Genomic DNA, 18160 nt, shown 5'->3' on the forward strand with positions numbered 1-18160 from the left:
ACACTGGAAGGGAACGAGGGGAGGTGGCGGTCGGTGTACCTCGGAGGTCGTCCAGGATGTTCTTGGCCTCCTTGAAAGTCGACTGGCCCTTCTTCGCCGCCTCCTCGGCCACAGCTTTGGCAGCGTCGGCTCGAGCCAACAGCTGATCTGCAGTCTGTCGCGCAAGGAAGCGGAAACACGGAAACGTTACGTTCGTGAGGCGCCGCGTGGCGTTTCGGTTTCAACCACGAAGGGACGAAAACGGCTAAAAACGCACCTGCTGCTCGCTTTTTCCTTTCTCCAGCAGTTTGCGGACCTCCTGCTCTTTGGGCTTCAGGTCTTCCCTGAGGTCGTTGTACTCCTTTTCCGTCTTATCGATGAGCTTGTCGAGGTCCGACGCCTCTTTCTTGATCTTGTTGGCTTCGTCCTGAAAAACGAGACACACCGGTCAAACCGGTCCCATCGGCTCGCGCGTGACACTTTTAATTCTGTCGTTTTCAGACTTGAAGACGTTCTGCGTACGGCGGGCGGTCACCTCGAGGGCCTTGGTGTCGAACGGCGGGAGGCTGGTCAGGTTGGCGAAGATCTTCAGAGCTTTGTTACCGGCGTCTTCGGCCTCGGCCTGGACCTTGTTGGCCTGTTTCTCCAGATTCTTCGCCAGCTCCTTCGCCTCGTTGTACCTGAACGGGACGTAAGCGAGAAGAGAAAGGTCAGCGAAATCTGCATCCGAGTACGCTCACTGAAAGAAGTGTGAGGAGATGTTGGAGGAAACCCAACAAAACACGACGAGAACCTTTTAAAGAACCAGAGGACCAACATTTGAGTCGTTTTGGGGTAAATTATTTGCACGTTGTCCCCAATTTGTCTCCTATCTGATATCAAATAAAGGTGAAACAGTCCCAAAAACACTTCTAAGAACGGCTTCATGGAGCCGAACTGTCAGCGTGATTCATTTTATAAAGCTTTTGTGAGAGGTGCTAAACATGGTTTGTTTCTGGCGCCACCTTGTGGTGGCACAAGAGACTGTAGTAAACAAACAAAAATGTGTTCTACACAAAGCAAACAGAGACACCACAGAGATGCAAAATGACAACAGAGACAAAAAAGGATTATAAAGAGACAAAATGATAACAGAGACACAAAACAACAACAAAGAAACAAAATGATAACAAAGAGACAAAACAACAACAAAGAAACAAAATGACAACAAAGACACAAAATGATAACAGAGACACAAAACAACAACAAAGAAACAAAATGATAACAGACACCAAACAACAACAAATAAACAAAATGACACCAAAAAGACACAGAACAACAACAAAGAAACAAAATGACAACAAAGACACAAAATGATAACAGGGACACAAAACAACAACAAAGAAACAAAATAATAACAGACACAAAATGACAACAAAGAAACAAAATGACAACAAAGAGACACAAAACAACAACAAAGAAACAAAATTAAAACAAAGACACAAAATGATAACAGAGACACAAAACAACAACAAATAAACAAAATGATAACAGACACCAAACAACAACAAATAAACAAAATGACACCAAAAAGACACAAAACAACAACAAAAAGACAAAATGACCACAAAGAGACAAAACGATGACAAAGAGACAGACAGCGTCCCGCGGTGCGACCTACTTCTTGTTGAGCTCGTCGATCTCCTGGCTCGTCTTGTTCTCTCCGTCCAGAGTCTTCAGCAGCAGGTTGTACGCTTTGGTCGACGTGTCGTTGGCGTCTTTGGCGATCTTCTCGATCTGGTCGGCGTCCATCTTGTGCCTGCGGAGAGCGCAGACGACAGAGAAGTTTAAAACCTCTCGGCCTCGTTCAAAAAAAAAAAAGTCCTGGTTTTACCGACATGTTTTGAAGTTCGCTTCCCCTCGTGGATTAACACGTCAAACGTAAAGAGTTTCGTTGAACATATTTAAGCGGTTGAGCTCTCGGTTTTTTACTGAATTCGCTCATTTCACCGCCTGACCGCGTTCTTCAGCTGAAGTCGCGGTTCCGTGACGTTCGCAGCGTTACAAACACGTGAAACCCGGCGGAACCTCTGGTGTCGGCGCTGCGGTCTTACTTGTCGGCCAGCTTCCGCGCCTCCTCGGCCAGCAGCGTCATGTTGTTGGGCTCCCCGATGCCGCCGGAGGGTTTGATGTTCTGCGGACGACACGGCGCTCTCCGTTAGTACTCGTGCGTTGTTGTTTTTTTGTCGCCGTGACAACCCCGCTCGCCCGCCCACTCACCACTTTGCCGATGGCTTCCTTGGCGTTGTCGAGCTCCTGCCGGGCGCTGTCGATCAGGCTCTCGGCGTCGCGGACCCGGCCGCGGGCGCGGTCGGCCTGAGTGCCGGTGTCGTCCACCGTGTTGCGGATGCTCTGCAGCCGGTTCCACTGGGTGGTCAGAGTGTTGTTGATGTTGTTCAGGCGGTCCAGCAGACCTTTGTCCACGTCTGCGGGGCGGAGGGTGGGGGGGGAGTGTGTGTGTGTGTGGGGGGGGGGGGTCAAAGTTCACAGTCGCAGAGATGAGACACGTTTATCGGGACTCGTCCGAGTCATAAAGATGAATGTAGCAACAAAAAGAAGCAGCTTTTCCTCAAACGCTGTGATGCGATTTTGGACACAGAAATTGGCAAAAAAAAATGTAAAACACGGGGAACATGTTTTATATTTTAAAATTACTACCTGATTTAAAAAAAAAAAAAAAAAAAAAAAAGGAGTCATAATAATCACGCTGCACATTACAGAAATATTTTTGTTCTCAACTTTTTTTTTTTTTTTTCCAATTTTCTGAATTTGCAAAAAAAAAAAAAAAAAAAAAAGTGACATCGCTTTACCAAACAGAAAAGTCAGACTGTTATTATAGAAAAACATTGGGATACATCGGCTGTAAAGAAAACAAAATGAAAAGAAGACCTTTGCTGGTCTGAGCCTCCTCCAGCAGCTCCATGATGGCTTTCTCGGCCTCCTTCAGACGGTCCTCGAAGGCCTTGTCGCTGATCGTGTCGTTGCCCGAGCCGAGGTTATCGATCAGGGTCTGCAGGTCGTGCAGCTTCTGCCTCTGCTGGTTCACCTGCACACACACACACACACACACACACACACACACACACACACACACACACACACACACACACACACACACACACACACACACACACACACAATGTTGTTTGTTAAAGGCTGTTAAAAAAACAACAGTGATTTAAGGATGATATTAGAAAGCTTAAAAAATGAGAGTCTATATCTATGAAAAGAGCCACATAAAGCTCGAAGGCCGGATCTCTAGTTATTGTTTCCAAATGACAGGAAAGGATTTATTTTTTTTCCCGTGTCTGGATTACAATCCATAAATTGCGGTTTTACTTTTGCTCTAAATCAACATTAACTGGTGAGGTTTGAAGAAAAAAATAAAACAAACTGAGGCAGCGGGTAAATTAAAAGGGTTAAAGACTGTAAAATATCGGCTACGTTCATGTTTTGTTTCAGGGTATTTCGGGAGATTTGACAATCTGAAGTGGTAGTTTATAATCTGTGACTACACACAAATATACAGCTGTGGGTTTTAAAAGGCCGATGGTGATGTTCTTCGGTACCGAGCCGCTCACCTTGTCGCGGACCAGACTGTAGCAGGAGGGACACTGCTGGCAGCCCGGCGCCGAGCGGTTGTTGAAGTAGTTCTCCTCGCACATGTCGCACCGAGTTCCGACGAAGCCGGGCCGACACTCGCAGCGACCGTCCTCCTTGCACTGACCCGACTGGGAGCCTTCGGGGTCGCAGTCGCAGGCTGCGGGTCGCACAGGAGAAAGAAAAAAAAAAAAAAAAAACGACATCTTTACCATCCGGCAGTATAAGCAGGCGCCGTGGTGGGTGGGACGTCTCGTGTTTTTGGATCTCTCTGCTGTTCTTTTCTCTCTCTGCTCTCCCCCTCAATCCCAAACGGGTCAAAGGCAGATGGCTCCGCCCACCCCTGAGCCCGGTTCTGTCGTAGGTTACTTCCTGTTAAAAGGGAGTTTTTCCTTCCCTCTGTTGGAGGTTTTTCTCCTTTAAAGAGGAGTTTTGTGGGAATTGTTGGGTTTCTTTGTATAATGTTGTAAAGCTCTGCTGTAAGGACTTTAATGTTTTAAGCGCCATGAAATAACCTGTGTTGTGATTTGGCGCTATAGAAATAAAAATTAAATTGAATTGAACTGAACTGAAATAAAAATAAAATAAAACTCGACGCACGAAAACGGCTTCGTTACGAAGGTAAAAAAAAAAAAAAAAATTCTCACGTTTGCATCCGGACGAGCCGAAGCCGAAGAAGTTGACCTCGCAGCGCTCGCAGTGCCGGCCGGTGACGCCGGGCTGACACTCGCACTGACCCGAGGCGATGTCGCACTGACCGTTGGTGGAGCCGATGGGATTACAGTTACACCTGAGGACAGATTTACAAAACTTTCACATTCACAGGAGCTGAACATCTTCGGTGGCGACGTCAGATCGTTCAGAGAGACGCGGCGTTAAAAAAAAAAAAAAGGACGTGAACTGACCGTTCGCAGCCGTTGCCGCTCTGCAGGTTGAAGAAGCCGGGCTGGCAGGCGCTGCAGTCGCGCTCGGCGACGTTGGGGAGACACACGCATTGACCGGTGACCTGAGAGCAGCTGGTGTGTCGGCCCAGCGTGCCCAGAGGAGAGCAGGAGCAGGCTGAGGAGGAGGAGGAGGAGGAGGAGGAGGAAGATGTGAATCACCATCAGGCAGGAGGTACCGCAGCATAAGTGTTATCGTCCAACCGTAGAGCAGCATCCTTGCGTCCTTATAAGAGCATCGCGGTCTCTTACGTTTGCACTTGTCGGAGGGGTTGGTGGCCAGGGCGTTGCCGTAGAAACCCTCCTTGCAGCGGTCGCAGAAGAAGCCGTCGGTGTTGTAGATGCACTTGAGGCACTCGCCGGTCTCGCGGTCGCAGTTGCCGACGGCGTTGGGGTCGATGTTGTCGCTGCATTTGCAGGCGCGGCAGGCCCGGACCGGCCTGCTCTGACCCAGCGGGTCGCCGAAGAAGCCGTCGTCGCAGAACTCGCAGCGCTTGCCTGCGGACGGGTGACGGATTACGCTGTCACTGTTGTCATAGAAACCCTTCATGCTCTGCTGGCTTTGTCTTTTTCAGTCGTCATTGTATTTTCGTTATCAATACGCAAAGGAACCGTCCTCGGCCCTGTTCTGTTCACTTTTTACAAACTTAAATAATAAGACACCGGGGAACAGGCGGTATTCATCTCTACGCTGATGACACAACTCTTACTAGTAGTAGTAGTAGTAGTAGTAATAATAGTAGTAGTAGTAGTAATAGTAGTAGTAATAATAGTAGTAGTAGTAGTAGTAGTAGTAGTAGTAGTAGTAGTAGTAATAATAGTAGTAGTAATAGTAGTAACAGTAGTAGTAATAGTAGTAATAGTAGTAGTAATAGTAGTAGTAGTAGTAATAGTAGTAGTAATAGTAGTAATAGTTGTACTAATAGTAGTAGTAGTATTATTATTAGTAGTAATAGTAGTAGTAGTAGTAGTAGTAGTATCAGTAGTATTAATAGTACTAGTATTAATAGTAGTAGCAGTAGTATTTAACAGTACCTGTGGTTCCAGTAGGACAGTTGGTGCACACCACCTCTTTAGTTTTGGGGACGACGGCGCAGGTGGCTCCGGACGGACAGGGACATGGCTGACAGTCGCCTGACGTCCCCTGTGTGGTGTCGCCATAGAAACCGTCTTTGCAGCGCTCGCAGCTCAAACCGGCCGTGTCGTGCAGACAGTCACACGCTCCTGGATGGACAGACGGACAGGCAGAAAGGTGTTAAACCTGAAAATGAGCTGATTGCCCAAACAAATACCCAGCAGAGAAACAGTCAACAAACCAAAGAACAAGTCAACAAAGCAGAGAAACAGTCAACAAACCAGTCAACAAACTAAAGAATGAGTCAACAAACCAGTCAACAAACCAAAGAACGAGTCAACAAAGCAGAGAACCAGTCAACAAACTAGAGAACCAGTCAACAAACCAGAAAACCAGTAAAAAAAAAAAAAGACAGTAAAAAAGTAATTAAAAAAAAACAGTCAGAGAACCAGGAACCAAGTGTCAACGAACCAGAGAACCAGTCAACAAAACAAGAACCAGTTGACAACTCTGTAAGTAAACAAACCAGTCAACCAAACAGTCAACAAACTAGTAACAGAAACAGTCAACAAACTCAGTAAACAAGTAAAGTAAGTCAGTGAACCAGACTGTTCTGTCTATTGGGTTGATGTTTAGATTATTTTAATTTATCCCCCTGGTGGTTGCATGTGTTATTGCAGTTAATTTCAGCAGTAGAAGTCTTCTTTTCATTCATTGGCCAATAGGGTCACATGACGTGGCCAGAGCAGTGATTCCAGCTCACAGCAGAGGTGAGGGATGATCACATGTGGGCAGCTGATCCTCGTTGAGTGCCTTGAGAAGCAATGCTTGTGAGTACCAAAATATCATGTGTGCTGAATTGTACTGCTTATTGAATGTTTACATCGAACTTTAACATAAAGAGGGACGTTTTTATGGAGCTAGTATTTTTTAGCATCTAAGTTAAGGTAGAGTATTGTGATGACTCAGCAAAAATGTTAATTATCAAGCCATGTCTTGTTTGTTGAAAAGGAAGGGAATTTAGCACAGCGTTTTATTCTGCGTGGTACATCAGAAAAGAGATGTAATTTTATTTTGACATACATACTGCTTGAGTGATTTATTTTTGTCCTTATTTCAGTTTTACAAAAAAGATTGTCGTACACGAGAAGAGGAAAACAAACAGTAAAAGTTCATTCAACTTTACTTCTTCGCCTGACTCTCTATACAACAGTATGTTCGCTATCTGTCGAAGTGTGGTCTGACGCCTCCTCTTGAGGACAGAATACAGACGGTGTACGAGTGAAAAACAGTCAGTAAGACCTGTCGGTGCCTCTGAGCAATAATAAACAGTCACGAAACCAGTCGGTAACCCGGTTCCCGGTTCCTCCCCCCCAGTGTTACCAGTGTCCGCGTTGCAGGCGTCGCTGTGTCCGTTGCAGTTGCAGGGTTCACAGGGGCTGAAGGCCGCGAGCTCGGGGCGGGCGCGGCGGTATCCCAGAGTGCACTGCTCACAGTGCTGACCCTGGTAACCCTGAGGACAGGTGCACTGCTCCACCCAGCGGGCCGGCACGCCGGGGCCCCGCCTCGCCGTCACCAGGGAGACGTCGTCCAGGTAACCGGCACCTGGAGAGACGACTCGTTAGCAAATGATGCTAAACAGAAATGTGTTTTGTTGTTGTTGTTGTTGTTGTGTGTTTGTGTTGCGTACTCCTCTCGCTGTAGGTGCCGCGGATCTTGATGGCCGTCAGGTTGTGGAGAAGTTTCTGGAAGTCGGAGTGAGTGATGGACGGCCTCCAGGGGTAGTCGGTGCTGTCGTGGAGCCTGAAGCAGAACCGGAACCAGATGATTCAGATTAGCACCAAACGTACCAGATTAGCTGGAGTCGTCAGAATTTAAACTAGACGTGTAGACGGAGTCCTAAAATCTCTGAAACTAAATCCAGAGTGATAAATTTATCATCCGAAATGAAAGATATATGAGCAGATAACAGAACTCTGTCATAACTAAAATCCATGTTATCAGATTAGCATCAGAATTTTTAACTACATGTAAAATGAATACAGATTATCAACAGAATTCAAAACCAGGAGTTAAAATCACAAACAAAAATTAGTTTTGCTTAATCCAGATGAACAGATTACGACAAATAAATCTGGTTTAATAGTTATTATTATCATAATTCAAAACTGGACATGTTGAATATTATTATAAATCAATAAATTACGAGTGGGATTTGAAACTAGATGCACAGATTATGACAAAAGATCTGTTTTATTTAATCCAGATGAACGGATGTCCGATTTTTTGTGAAGTTTAAAAACCATCTGACAAATTACAGCCAATTAATCTGATTTTAAACAGTGTTTTTGGTAATTAAACTCAAAAAGGTTACAGATACTATTATTATTATTATTATTATTATAGATGAGAAAATTACCAGACAGGTTCATTTGTAAAGATTATGACCAATTAATCCAGAATAATTGAATCCAGATGACCAGATTATGGAACTAAACCAGCCTGATTTATAGATTCAATCAAAAAAAGACAAATCTAGATTAACATCAGAATCTAAAAACCAGATGTTGAGATTCCAACTGAAGTCTAAATTCAAAGTAAATCCAGATTCAATATAGATATCAATAGGATGTACAATTATGACCAGTCATAAATCCATCATTAGATTAAGCGGAGCAGCTTCCTGGTCCGAAACCGGATCGGACAATCTGACTAAGACCGTCCTCACCGGAACACGTAGGTCTGCATGTTCTCGTTGGGGTAGGCGTTGCCCTGGGCGATGAGGGGGACGGCCACCCGCAGGCCGGCTCCCTCCAGAACCAGATCCTCGGCCGACAGGCGAGTGTCCCGCCGGTCCACTCGGAAGTTCAGGGTCAGGTTCTGTCCGTAGCTCAGCATGTGGTTCCCCAAAAACTTCTCTGCGACGCAAAACCCGAGAGGAGCGGCAGGGGTTGAGAAAACAACAAACAAACAAACAAGTAAATAAAAAAAGAAAATGTTAAAACACCAAAGAGAAGGAAAAGTCGTAGAGTCACAATGAAAACAGAAATCTGGATGTAAAAACGCACTCCCTGAGGCCACGCCCACTTTTTTTTTTTTTTTTTTTTTTTTTTTTTTTTTGGAACAAGCTTACAAACATAGAAACGTGTGTGTGTGTGTGTGTGTGTGTGTGTGTGTGTGTGTGTGTGTGTGTGTGTATACCCGGGGCTACGAAGTACATGGGGAAGTAGTCGTCTGAGATGAGGGAGATTTCCTGTCCGCTGGGAGACCACTGGACACGGACGCTGGACCCATCGTGCTGCTGGGCGGTCCACCCCTCGTCGTCTGACACACACACACACGCACACACACATTAACAGCCCGTCAGCACTGTGCAGTTTATCGTTTTCCGCCGAGCGGCGGGTTGTTTTCCGCCCTCGGCGCGGCCTGCAGGCGGCTCGTTACCTCCGTAGAAGGAGGAGCTGACGGCGTGCACGCTGAAGCCTTCGGCGCTGTCGCACACCGACGAGTGCTGGAAGCAGAAGCAGGGCGTGCAGCCCTGAGGGTTGTTGGGGTCCAGGTTGAAGTAACCCAGTTTACACCTGAGGGACACAAACGTGGCCCGAGGTCAAAGGTCAGAGCTTGTAGCGATGCAAAAAAAAACCCAGTCATTTTTAGTTTTTAGTTACGGTCCATTTCTCCTAAAGGGGTTTTGCGGTACCTGTCGCAGCTGAAGCCCTCCACGTGGTCTTTGCAGCGGCACTGTCCCGTGTTGACGTCGCACTCCTGAGTGCTGCCGGAGGGCGAGCAAGAACACGACCTGCAGAGAGAGAGAGAGAGAGAGAGATTTATATAAAATAACCGTTGCAGAGAAATGAAATCTACTGATTTAATCTCACTCTTATTTTCATTTCAGCACACAGAGCTGATCCTGGTCTCGTCCCTGTTGAAACTAGTTATTAGTTTGTTTGTTATATTTGTCTAATTTTTATTTAATAGACTCGGAGTTCGTTAGATTCACCATATTTAGGCCACATTTTGCACGTCGTTTGTTTACCGTTGTTATTTGCTCGTGTAGTTTTGGTTAACGAGTAATTTATTCAGTTAGTTTTGTGATTGAGTAAAACTACTGGCATCTAAAGGCTATTTAGGTAGAGAGGCAGGTAAAAGGACCAGCATGCACTTGGGTGGGCCAATTTTTTTTGTAACCATCTTTTACATTACAACACCACCTGCTGCCGGTTTTAGAAGGATGCCGAGCGTGAGGCGTTCAATGAAAATCTGACAGTAGGACTTCTTCAGATTTAAGACCTTTTTTTTTTTGTATTTCTAAATTCTCCAAAGTGTTTCTGACCCAGTAAAGTTGTTCAGTTCGACCTCCCGGCTGCGGAGCTGAAACCGACTCATTGTAAGGGATGTTTGTTCAGGTGGAAACTTCAGGAAATAAAACAACATTTCTGTGCTGGAAAAAAATAAACCCGGACGTTTCCTTTTAGACTCAAGACAAACATGTTTGACAAAAGCTGGAAAGAATGAAGTGAGTTTATCAAAACCTTCAGATCAGATTTTTCACCACGTTCTCCACGATAAGTTGGATACACAAAGTACAGGAGTCCTGGTCGCTAACGTTGTTTTATTTATTTTTTTTAGTTCCATTGCTTCTTGTTTGAGTTACAGTATCTTTCTTTTGTGAACAACCGTTAACTATTATGCAAATATGTGTGTTTTGAAATGTATGGGGTGTTGTAATTTGTTGGTTTTATAACAAGAAAATAAAAAATAAACAATAAAAAAAAGGAACATTATGGATTATTTTGCTTCAAATTAGATTAAATTAATTAAATCAATAATGAAAAGTGAGACTATCCTGGCAGAATGTTGGAAATATGGAAAAGCAAGTTGTTGTTGTTTTTTTTGTTTTTTTTCAGATCGTGCCAGCAGAGGGCGCTCAAACTTCAGCAAGAGCAAAAATGTAGACTCCAACACCAACTCATACAGTAAGACACAACATATTAGAGGAATGTAAACTTCTTCCTGGAGTTTTTTTTTTTTTTTTAAACATCTGACAAATATATGAAGAGAAACTGTTGAGCTGTTAACTGCAACTAAAACAGTTATTATAAACGTATATTTGTGCACCTGCTGACACACAACCTCGATTGGACTTGTTTAAATGGAGCGAGGCTAATGGTTTTCCCCTGCTTCCAGTCTTTGTGCTAAGCTAAGCTACCAGATCCCCCCGCTTCCAGTCTTTGTGCTAAGCTAACCTAACAGTTTCCCTCTGCTTCCAGTCTTTTGCCCTCTGAAAACTGGGAAATCTTTACATTTGAGAAGCTGCAAAAGAAAATGTTTATCACCACTATGAATGAATCCATTATTAATGAGTCGTGTTATTGCCTCAGCTGTAGAGAGCCGATCGGTTTCTGGGAGCTGTATAATTGGTTGAACAGGGGCCCAGCAGGAGTTTAATGTGGGGCTGATAAACTCTCGCATCAGTCCGGGAGCTCCACTGAACTCCAGTCAGTTTTTCCACAGACTTCCTATCAGCTGATCGACGCGGCGGTTACCTGCAGCCGGCCTCGGTCAGGCTGTGGTATCCCGGCTGGCAGCGGTCACACTTCTCTCCGGTCACTCCGGGTTTACAAGCACACACGCCTCTGTTGTCGCACTGAGGAGACTCTGAGCCTGGAAAACACACACAACCGACCCGCCGTCAGCGCGTTGAACCCAAACAACACACGTGCAAACAATCAGCTTCCATGAACAAACCGTTACACAGCAGGACTGGTGTAAAGCTGCGTCACCGGTTCTTCCGGCGGCAGCTGCTTCGCATTAACCGGCGGTTTTGCTGCTGCGCGCTCCATTTAAAACCGCAGAAGTTCATACTGGCGGTTTCACATGTTTTCACTTCAGCTGCGGTTCGTGTTCACCTACTGCAACGCTGGCGAACACTTTCACAATCGTCCCACTGCATTCTGGATTCTTTTCTGCCGTATGTTTGCGCCTCAATTCTCTGCACACAGTGAGACGTTATCGTGGAAGGATTACTGAATCAGTCCAAAGGGTCAGAGGGAAGCAAAAGGAAGTCTGAAGGGACTGTTTTCTTGTTGGAAAGTTAATGAAACGGCCACAAAGAGACTCCAAACAGCCACAAGAACGCACAAAACAACCAAGAGGAGATGCCAAAGAAGAAACGACTCCAAAGTAATGCAAGACTCCTCCAAGAAGACGCACTATTACTTCAGTGAGACGAAGAACAAACAAGAAAGACACTAAATGACCACAGAAATGCAAAAAAAACACCACTGAAACATGTAATTGACCAGAGAGAAACTCAAAATGACCACAGAAACGTGGAAAGTGAGCATGAAAACATACAAAACCACATCAGAAACATGTCATTTAGGACATAAAACACACAAAATGACCACAAAAAACACACAGAAAGAGACACAGAATGACCATGAAGACAAACCACCAGCGAAACATGCAAAATGATCACAACGAGACATAAAACGCCCACGAAAAACATTCCCTTACGTAAGTAAGAGACTGTTACGGTTTGCTGATGGTGAGTTCAAGTGTTTGTGGGAAACTGAAGCATCGAAGGTTTAAAGTTCATTCATAAACTTTTAAATACTACTGAAACACACTGATTGGAAGTGAGGGGCCACTTCATTTCTTTCCCTGGAGAATCGGCTCCAGTTTTATAAGCTGGTTCCTCGAAAAATGTCTTTATAAATCCGGTAACATCACCTTCTCTGGCGGTAACTTTCCTGAGTCACGGTTCCCTGCCTAGCCTCGCTAACCGCTGTGCTCGAACTCCGCGGAGAGCCGCGACTCACCGACGCCGTTGCAGCCGCAGGGCAGGCAGCGGTTGCCGCTCTGGTCCCGGTGGTAGTTGTCAAGGCAACGCTCGCAGTTGGGCCCGTCGGTGTTGTCGGCGCAGTTCCTGCAGTGACCTCCGTGACCGGTGGCCCGGTACAACTCGGCGTTGAAGTAACACTCGGAGCTCTTCCCGTTACAATCGCAGGCTGGGAGACGCACAAAAAAACCCCCACAAAAAAACAACATCAACACAGTCTCGAATTAACGGTCATTACAAAAAAAACAACAACAACAACAACAACTTAAATCTGTCTGCTGTGGCAAACGTTTTTACAAAGTTACAGTAGAAAGTGGAGCGAGTGAAGCTGGTAGCAGTTAAAGCGGCGGCTGTAATGAAGCAGCAGCGACGGTAAAAGCAGAAACAGATGTTCTGCGGTGCCTCTGTGTGAACAGTCCCGTCCACCTGAGGTTTCAACCGCGCCGAAACAAAAGCAAATGGGAAGCGGTCGGAAACGGGTTTAAGTGAGGTCAAAACAAAAGTCGACGTTTTCAATTTGTATCCGGAAAACGGTTCCCAAAGTCGAGTGTCCGGTTCCCCCGCGCTGACGAGAGAAACTGGAAGATGAATTATAGGTCGACTGTGAGAGAAGAAAAACAGTAAAAAAAAATAAATCCCCCTTAACCCAGTTTAGTTATGCATCCGCACGGTGATATGAAAGGTTAGCTGACAGGAACCACAACTCCCACAATCCCCCCTGAGACTTCTCATGACTAATGGCCTTGAGATCCGTTACAACAGCGCCAAAGGTTCCCCGTTGCATGCGTCGGCGTAGCAGACATACAGGTTAGTGTGACTTTTTTTTTTCAGCTTTAGTGTCCTTAATAAATTATTCCTTGAATTCCTTTGATCTGTTCCTATGTTATTTGTCCTTTTTCTACGTTGCGAAACAAATTCGCTTTCAAAAGTTCCGGAGTGTCGAAATAAGACATTTAAAATTTTAGAAACCAGGACAAAGTGGCTCGATTACGTTTAGCTTTCAGCATCTGACAAAAACTTCTATTTCTTAAACATTGCCAGTGACTTTTAAAATGTGAAAGCTCAACAGTCGTACAGAAAATTGAAGACCGGAAGTCAACACGCCAACGTTTACCCTTCATGGAGCCAAAAAACAAAAAAAAACAAAGCTCATAGTCACTAAAACAGAAGTCCATTAAAAAAAATTTTTTTTTTTTTTAAAAAACCTCTTTAGAACAGGAGGAGGAACAGCAGGACTGAGTTTCGTTTGTTTTACCTTTTGTAAAAGTGTAAAAAAAAACAAAAAACAGATCAAATCATTTATGACCAAAATATGTCGAGTAAGCGATTTTCGTAACAGCAGAGTAGGAACCTGAACCTGCGGAGAAGTAAAAGTAAAAGCACTCCTGATAAAGCGGTGACAGCTGGATTAAAGCAGCGGGCGGGGCGTCCCAACTCACCCAGACACTCGTTGGGGTTGTCGGCCGTCGCTCTCCTCCACGGCCGGTCGTTGAAGAAAGGTTTGCACGCGTCGCAGTCGTCGCCGTCGGTGTTGTGCTTGCAGTTGCACACCAGATGACCTCGGCCGTCCTTCGCGCACTCGCTGGCGTGGCCGTTGCACTTGCACCTGACGGCGGAGAGGGGAAACACGCACACCTGTTACAGCCCGGGTGACGTCGAACTCGAGGCGTCCGACGGTCGTCGTCCCGCGGAGCGTCCGACGTTTTATTGACGATATACTTTAAAAATAAATAAATAAATAAATTAAAAAAATAAAAATCCATCCGAGTGCTCGAAGCCTCTCGAGAGTTTTTAAAATGACACGGCGGAGGAAAGGTTTTCGTGGAACCTCCTCGGGGGGGTTGGGGAGGGAGGGGGCCCCCTCACTGCAGGACGGGACTCGCTCGGCAGCCATCTTTTCTATTGTCTCGGGTGTTTCTTGGCAGAAAGCCGTGGAAAAAGTGACGGCGGGAAGGAAGAGAGGCTTTATAGAGGCTTCGGGGCGAAACGCCGCTCAAAAAGCTGCTGAAGCCGAACGGCCGCGTGCGTTCAACATTCGGGAAGCGGTTGTTGTTGTTGTTGTTGTTGTTTTGTAAATGGAGCAACGTTGCAGACTCGACGGTTCGTCGGGGAACAAACGGAGACAGTCTGGAAAAAATGGTGGTTTCTTTTTACTTTAATTGGCGTTAGTCGGAGCTAATCTGTCTTTAAGTGTTTTATCTTTGGTTCGTTTCCTATTAGACGGTTACGTTCGAGCTCTTGACCGAGTCAAGAGCTTCACGAGACTTTTATCAGAGGACTTTTATGAAGCTCTAATCGAGTGTAAATTCCTGTTTCAAAAGATGCCTTTCGACGAAGAGTGTTCTCAGTGTTCACGCACTCTTGTCGTCTCAGTGTCCCCCTTTGTTTGCGCGAATGACTCAACCGGGACGGGTTTTTCGTTTCCGTCACGTGGCTGTACATTTGAAAGTGTTGACATAATGAACGGCAGTGTTGAAGCGTGAACTCTGGTTGCGCGCACGAAGCCGACGGGTGGAACGCGAAGTGGAAAAGTCAGGGTGGGGCTGCAGGAGATAAAAAAATTAATTAATTAATTTGAAAAAAAGAGTCTTCAGAAACCCGTCCTTGGGTGAGCAAAGGTTAAATCCTGCAGGTGCTCGGCTCAGGACTCTTCCCCCCCCTTTTTTTTTCTTCTTCCATCCGTCATGGCGGTCTGTCCCCCCCCCCATTCCCGTCTCCCTGTAATCCAGCCCTGCTGGCCAGGAATGCCAGGAATGCCGGCTGTGTAATGGAAATCTGCTCCACATTTCAAACAGATTATGGCTGCAGAGACGCAGCCTGTTTAACACTCTTGTAATGCCTGTCGAAGCCTCTTTTGTTTTTAGGCGTGCAGGAAAAGCAGTTCTTAGGAGGCCACGGGGAAAGCGGACCACACATCCCAAAAAACAAAAAACACCAAAAAAACTGCACACCCTCCGAACCTCCCGACCACCTACACATCACCCCCACGTTCAGTCAAGTCTTCCTTTTCCTCCTCGGCGGGTTTTCACAAAAACCGAGGCTGCTCGAACTTGTTCAAGCTCAAAATATGTGCGAGGAGAGGTGTTGGGTTTCTAATTAGAGGTGTAACTCCGCCGTACATATATACAGTACATATATATCTGTATCACCGCCATCTTTTACCTTCCTCCCACCGCGAAGTCGGAGATGGCGTAGTAGTAGGACTTGAGGACCTTGGGGTCGTTGAAAACCTCGTCCCCGAACGTGTTGAGCCTGTTCAGGGTCACTCGGATGTCTGTGGCCGTCACCCAGTCCTGCAAGAGACACAACAATGGGACGCGGCGTCAACACACCACCGAGCCTGTCGATCAAGATGCAGATGGAAATCTGTCTGTGGGCGTGTTAACGTCCACGTTTCTGTTAAAAAAAAATTAAAAAAAAAATAAATAAATTAAAAAAACATCAAATATTTGGCTTTATTGCTTTAAAAAATTAACCCGAACGATAATTAAAAAAAAAAAAAAAAATTTAAAAGCTGAAAAAGTTAATTATCTTTCAAAGCAAACTGTTCAAAAAAAAAAAAGTCTGATTCTAAGCATGTGAAGGGAAGTAAATGTGAAAAAAAAAAGTTGGTAATTAGCATGAAACAAGATTTCTGAAGGTATTTGTGAAGATGACGTTCCCACAGTTCAGACCACGAACGTCAAGATTTGATAACTGTAGTTTGACTACGACGTTTTTTTTTTTTTTTCCAGAGAAATGGAATTTATTTCCTTGGCGTTGAGATACGAGACACAGATGGACAGAATTACTCAAAAGACACCTGCTCGGCTTCATGGGAAACTTGCGGGGTGAAGGCCGCCGATAGTTTTGTTCACTATCAGCAGGAAGCCTATCCCGAACAGTTTTTTTTTTTTTTTAGCGAGCGAGCGAGACCTTGGAGCAGCTGCTCGAAGGCAAACAAACTGCTTTATTGAGCTGAAAGTCCTGAATTAAAAAAAAAAAACAGACTGTGAGATGGATCGGCCTCGGGAGGGTTTGGTTTCTGTTCGCAGGGAAAGTGGGAACTCGAATATGATATGAACGCCGGCGCTGCCAGCGAACATGTGAAATGAATCAAGCTTTCCGTGTTCTCTCTAGAAGAAAAAAAAAAAAACTTTTTCGACTTTGAAATGGTTAAATATCTGCTGACAGCCAGCTGGCCTTCTGTCAGACGCCGAATCTGTTTCCAGCGCTCAGCAGGAGATTTATGTGTCGCACTTGATGTTCATATAGCGATCAAATGTCCAGATTACAAACTGTTTTTTTTCCCAGATGGAACGTATCCGGCCCGTAAACCCAGAGCGCTCAAGAGCTGGGAACCTTTTCTTTTTCTTTTGCGCTCCCGTTCGGTTCGGTACATTTAATCTGCCTACTCGGGGAAAACGTCCGCCTCCTCCTTGTGACTTTTCACACTGATGTTAAATCCTCGTAGAACTGCTGGGAATGTGGCTGAGCAGGGAGGACGGGGGGGGGGGGGGGGTCCAAAACAGGAAGTTATACCTCGTGTTAAGTTGACTCGTACGGCCCTAAACGGTTCATTTTTTGGGGGGGGTATGAGGGGTTAAACGGGGCCCCCATCCTGTGCGATTGTTGAATAATGAATTTGTGACAAAACTCAAGCGGTAACCAGCAGCGACGTCACCCGTTGGTTCGCCGAGATCCGAGCGGTTCGGAGAAGGAAGTGACCATATTTGGGCGAGCTGGGGGATCCGAACCGAACCGAACGATACTGCGTCCCCGCCCATCGATAGCTGTAACCTGACTGCACCACAGACCTGTCAATCAAATAGACCCCCCCCCCCCACCCTCCAAACCTCCCTCTTTTTGGAGCTAATATTGTTAATAACGTTTACGAGGCCAGTTGAGTGGGAGTCTGTGGAGCCGGAAGCCTTTTGGAGCCAAACCTCTGGTGGCTCTCGGTGGTATTGCAGTTTAAGGCTCTTCCGCATCGGCCTCCTTTTTCAGACCCCGGACGCTACCTCCAACTTTTTACACACAGATAGAACAGATCTGTTTCCTGGTGATTTAAGTCAGGAAACATTCGATCAAAGTCATTGAAAGTGAAAATTTGACCAGCTGTGTTTCTTCTGCCAAAGTCTGATTAAGGTTTCAGGTTTTTTTTGACAGCTGCACCGTTCATGGTTGAGTTAAAAAAAAAAAAAAAAAGAAACTTATTGCGCAGCTGGTTTCTCATCCGCTCTGCAGATTTCTAGAGCCGGTGACGTCCGACTTTTCTCTCCCTCTTTATGATTCATGAAGAAGAAACTCATCTGGCCCGCCGTCCGGCAGCTGCAGCTCTTCGGGCCGTCCGGGTCCAGGAAGCTCTCGCGCTGCTCCTCGGCCTGAGTCAACACTGTTTAAACTGCACAGAACATTTGTTTGCTATCAATCATCTTGCAGCTCTGTGCCAGTGTGGAACGGCTCGGTTTGGACATGTGTTTTCTTGACAGAAGAATGCTGCCTGCCGTTTCGAAAATCACAAACATCCAGCTGAAGCTGCGGCCCGGGTAACAAAAACGGTCCGAGTCGATTTTTTTTCATGATTATCCTCATTGTCGATTACACTTCAGCTTGAACTCCGCGACATGTTGAGACTATGTGTAACAAAAAGATAAAACCAGACGCTAAAAGACACCAATTTTAGCGTCTGGTTTTGTCTGA

General features: G+C 45.7%; 1 protein-coding gene across 1 annotated transcript in view; it reads right to left on the bottom strand.

The window, feature by feature from the left end:
* Positions 1-18160, bottom strand: part of lamc1 (laminin, gamma 1) — a 51490-nt gene that overhangs the window by 5859 nt on the left and 27471 nt on the right. Inside the window, exons 3-24 of the mRNA XM_069722827.1 lie at positions 15641-15771; positions 13918-14084; positions 12459-12647; positions 11181-11298; positions 9335-9433; positions 9079-9215; positions 8836-8958; positions 8363-8552; positions 7325-7437; positions 7018-7239; positions 5595-5783; positions 4812-5057; positions 4524-4677; positions 4266-4408; positions 3600-3778; positions 2908-3064; positions 2239-2444; positions 2073-2152; positions 1640-1777; positions 515-659; positions 257-406; positions 40-154 (exon numbers count right to left, since the gene is read on the bottom strand). Of these exons, the coding sequence (XP_069578928.1) occupies positions 40-154; positions 257-406; positions 515-659; positions 1640-1777; positions 2073-2152; positions 2239-2444; positions 2908-3064; positions 3600-3778; positions 4266-4408; positions 4524-4677; positions 4812-5057; positions 5595-5783; positions 7018-7239; positions 7325-7437; positions 8363-8552; positions 8836-8958; positions 9079-9215; positions 9335-9433; positions 11181-11298; positions 12459-12647; positions 13918-14084; positions 15641-15771 (3391 nt within the window). The remainder of the gene's footprint in view (positions 1-39; positions 155-256; positions 407-514; positions 660-1639; positions 1778-2072; positions 2153-2238; positions 2445-2907; positions 3065-3599; positions 3779-4265; positions 4409-4523; positions 4678-4811; positions 5058-5594; positions 5784-7017; positions 7240-7324; positions 7438-8362; positions 8553-8835; positions 8959-9078; positions 9216-9334; positions 9434-11180; positions 11299-12458; positions 12648-13917; positions 14085-15640; positions 15772-18160) is intronic.

This window comes from Brachyistius frenatus, unplaced genomic scaffold (assembly GCF_029030835.1).
Source record: "Brachyistius frenatus isolate BFR_SWC_R1_liver_20210118 unplaced genomic scaffold, ASM2903083v1 Contig_306, whole genome shotgun sequence".
Classification (NCBI taxonomy): domain Eukaryota; kingdom Metazoa; phylum Chordata; class Actinopteri; family Embiotocidae; genus Brachyistius; species Brachyistius frenatus.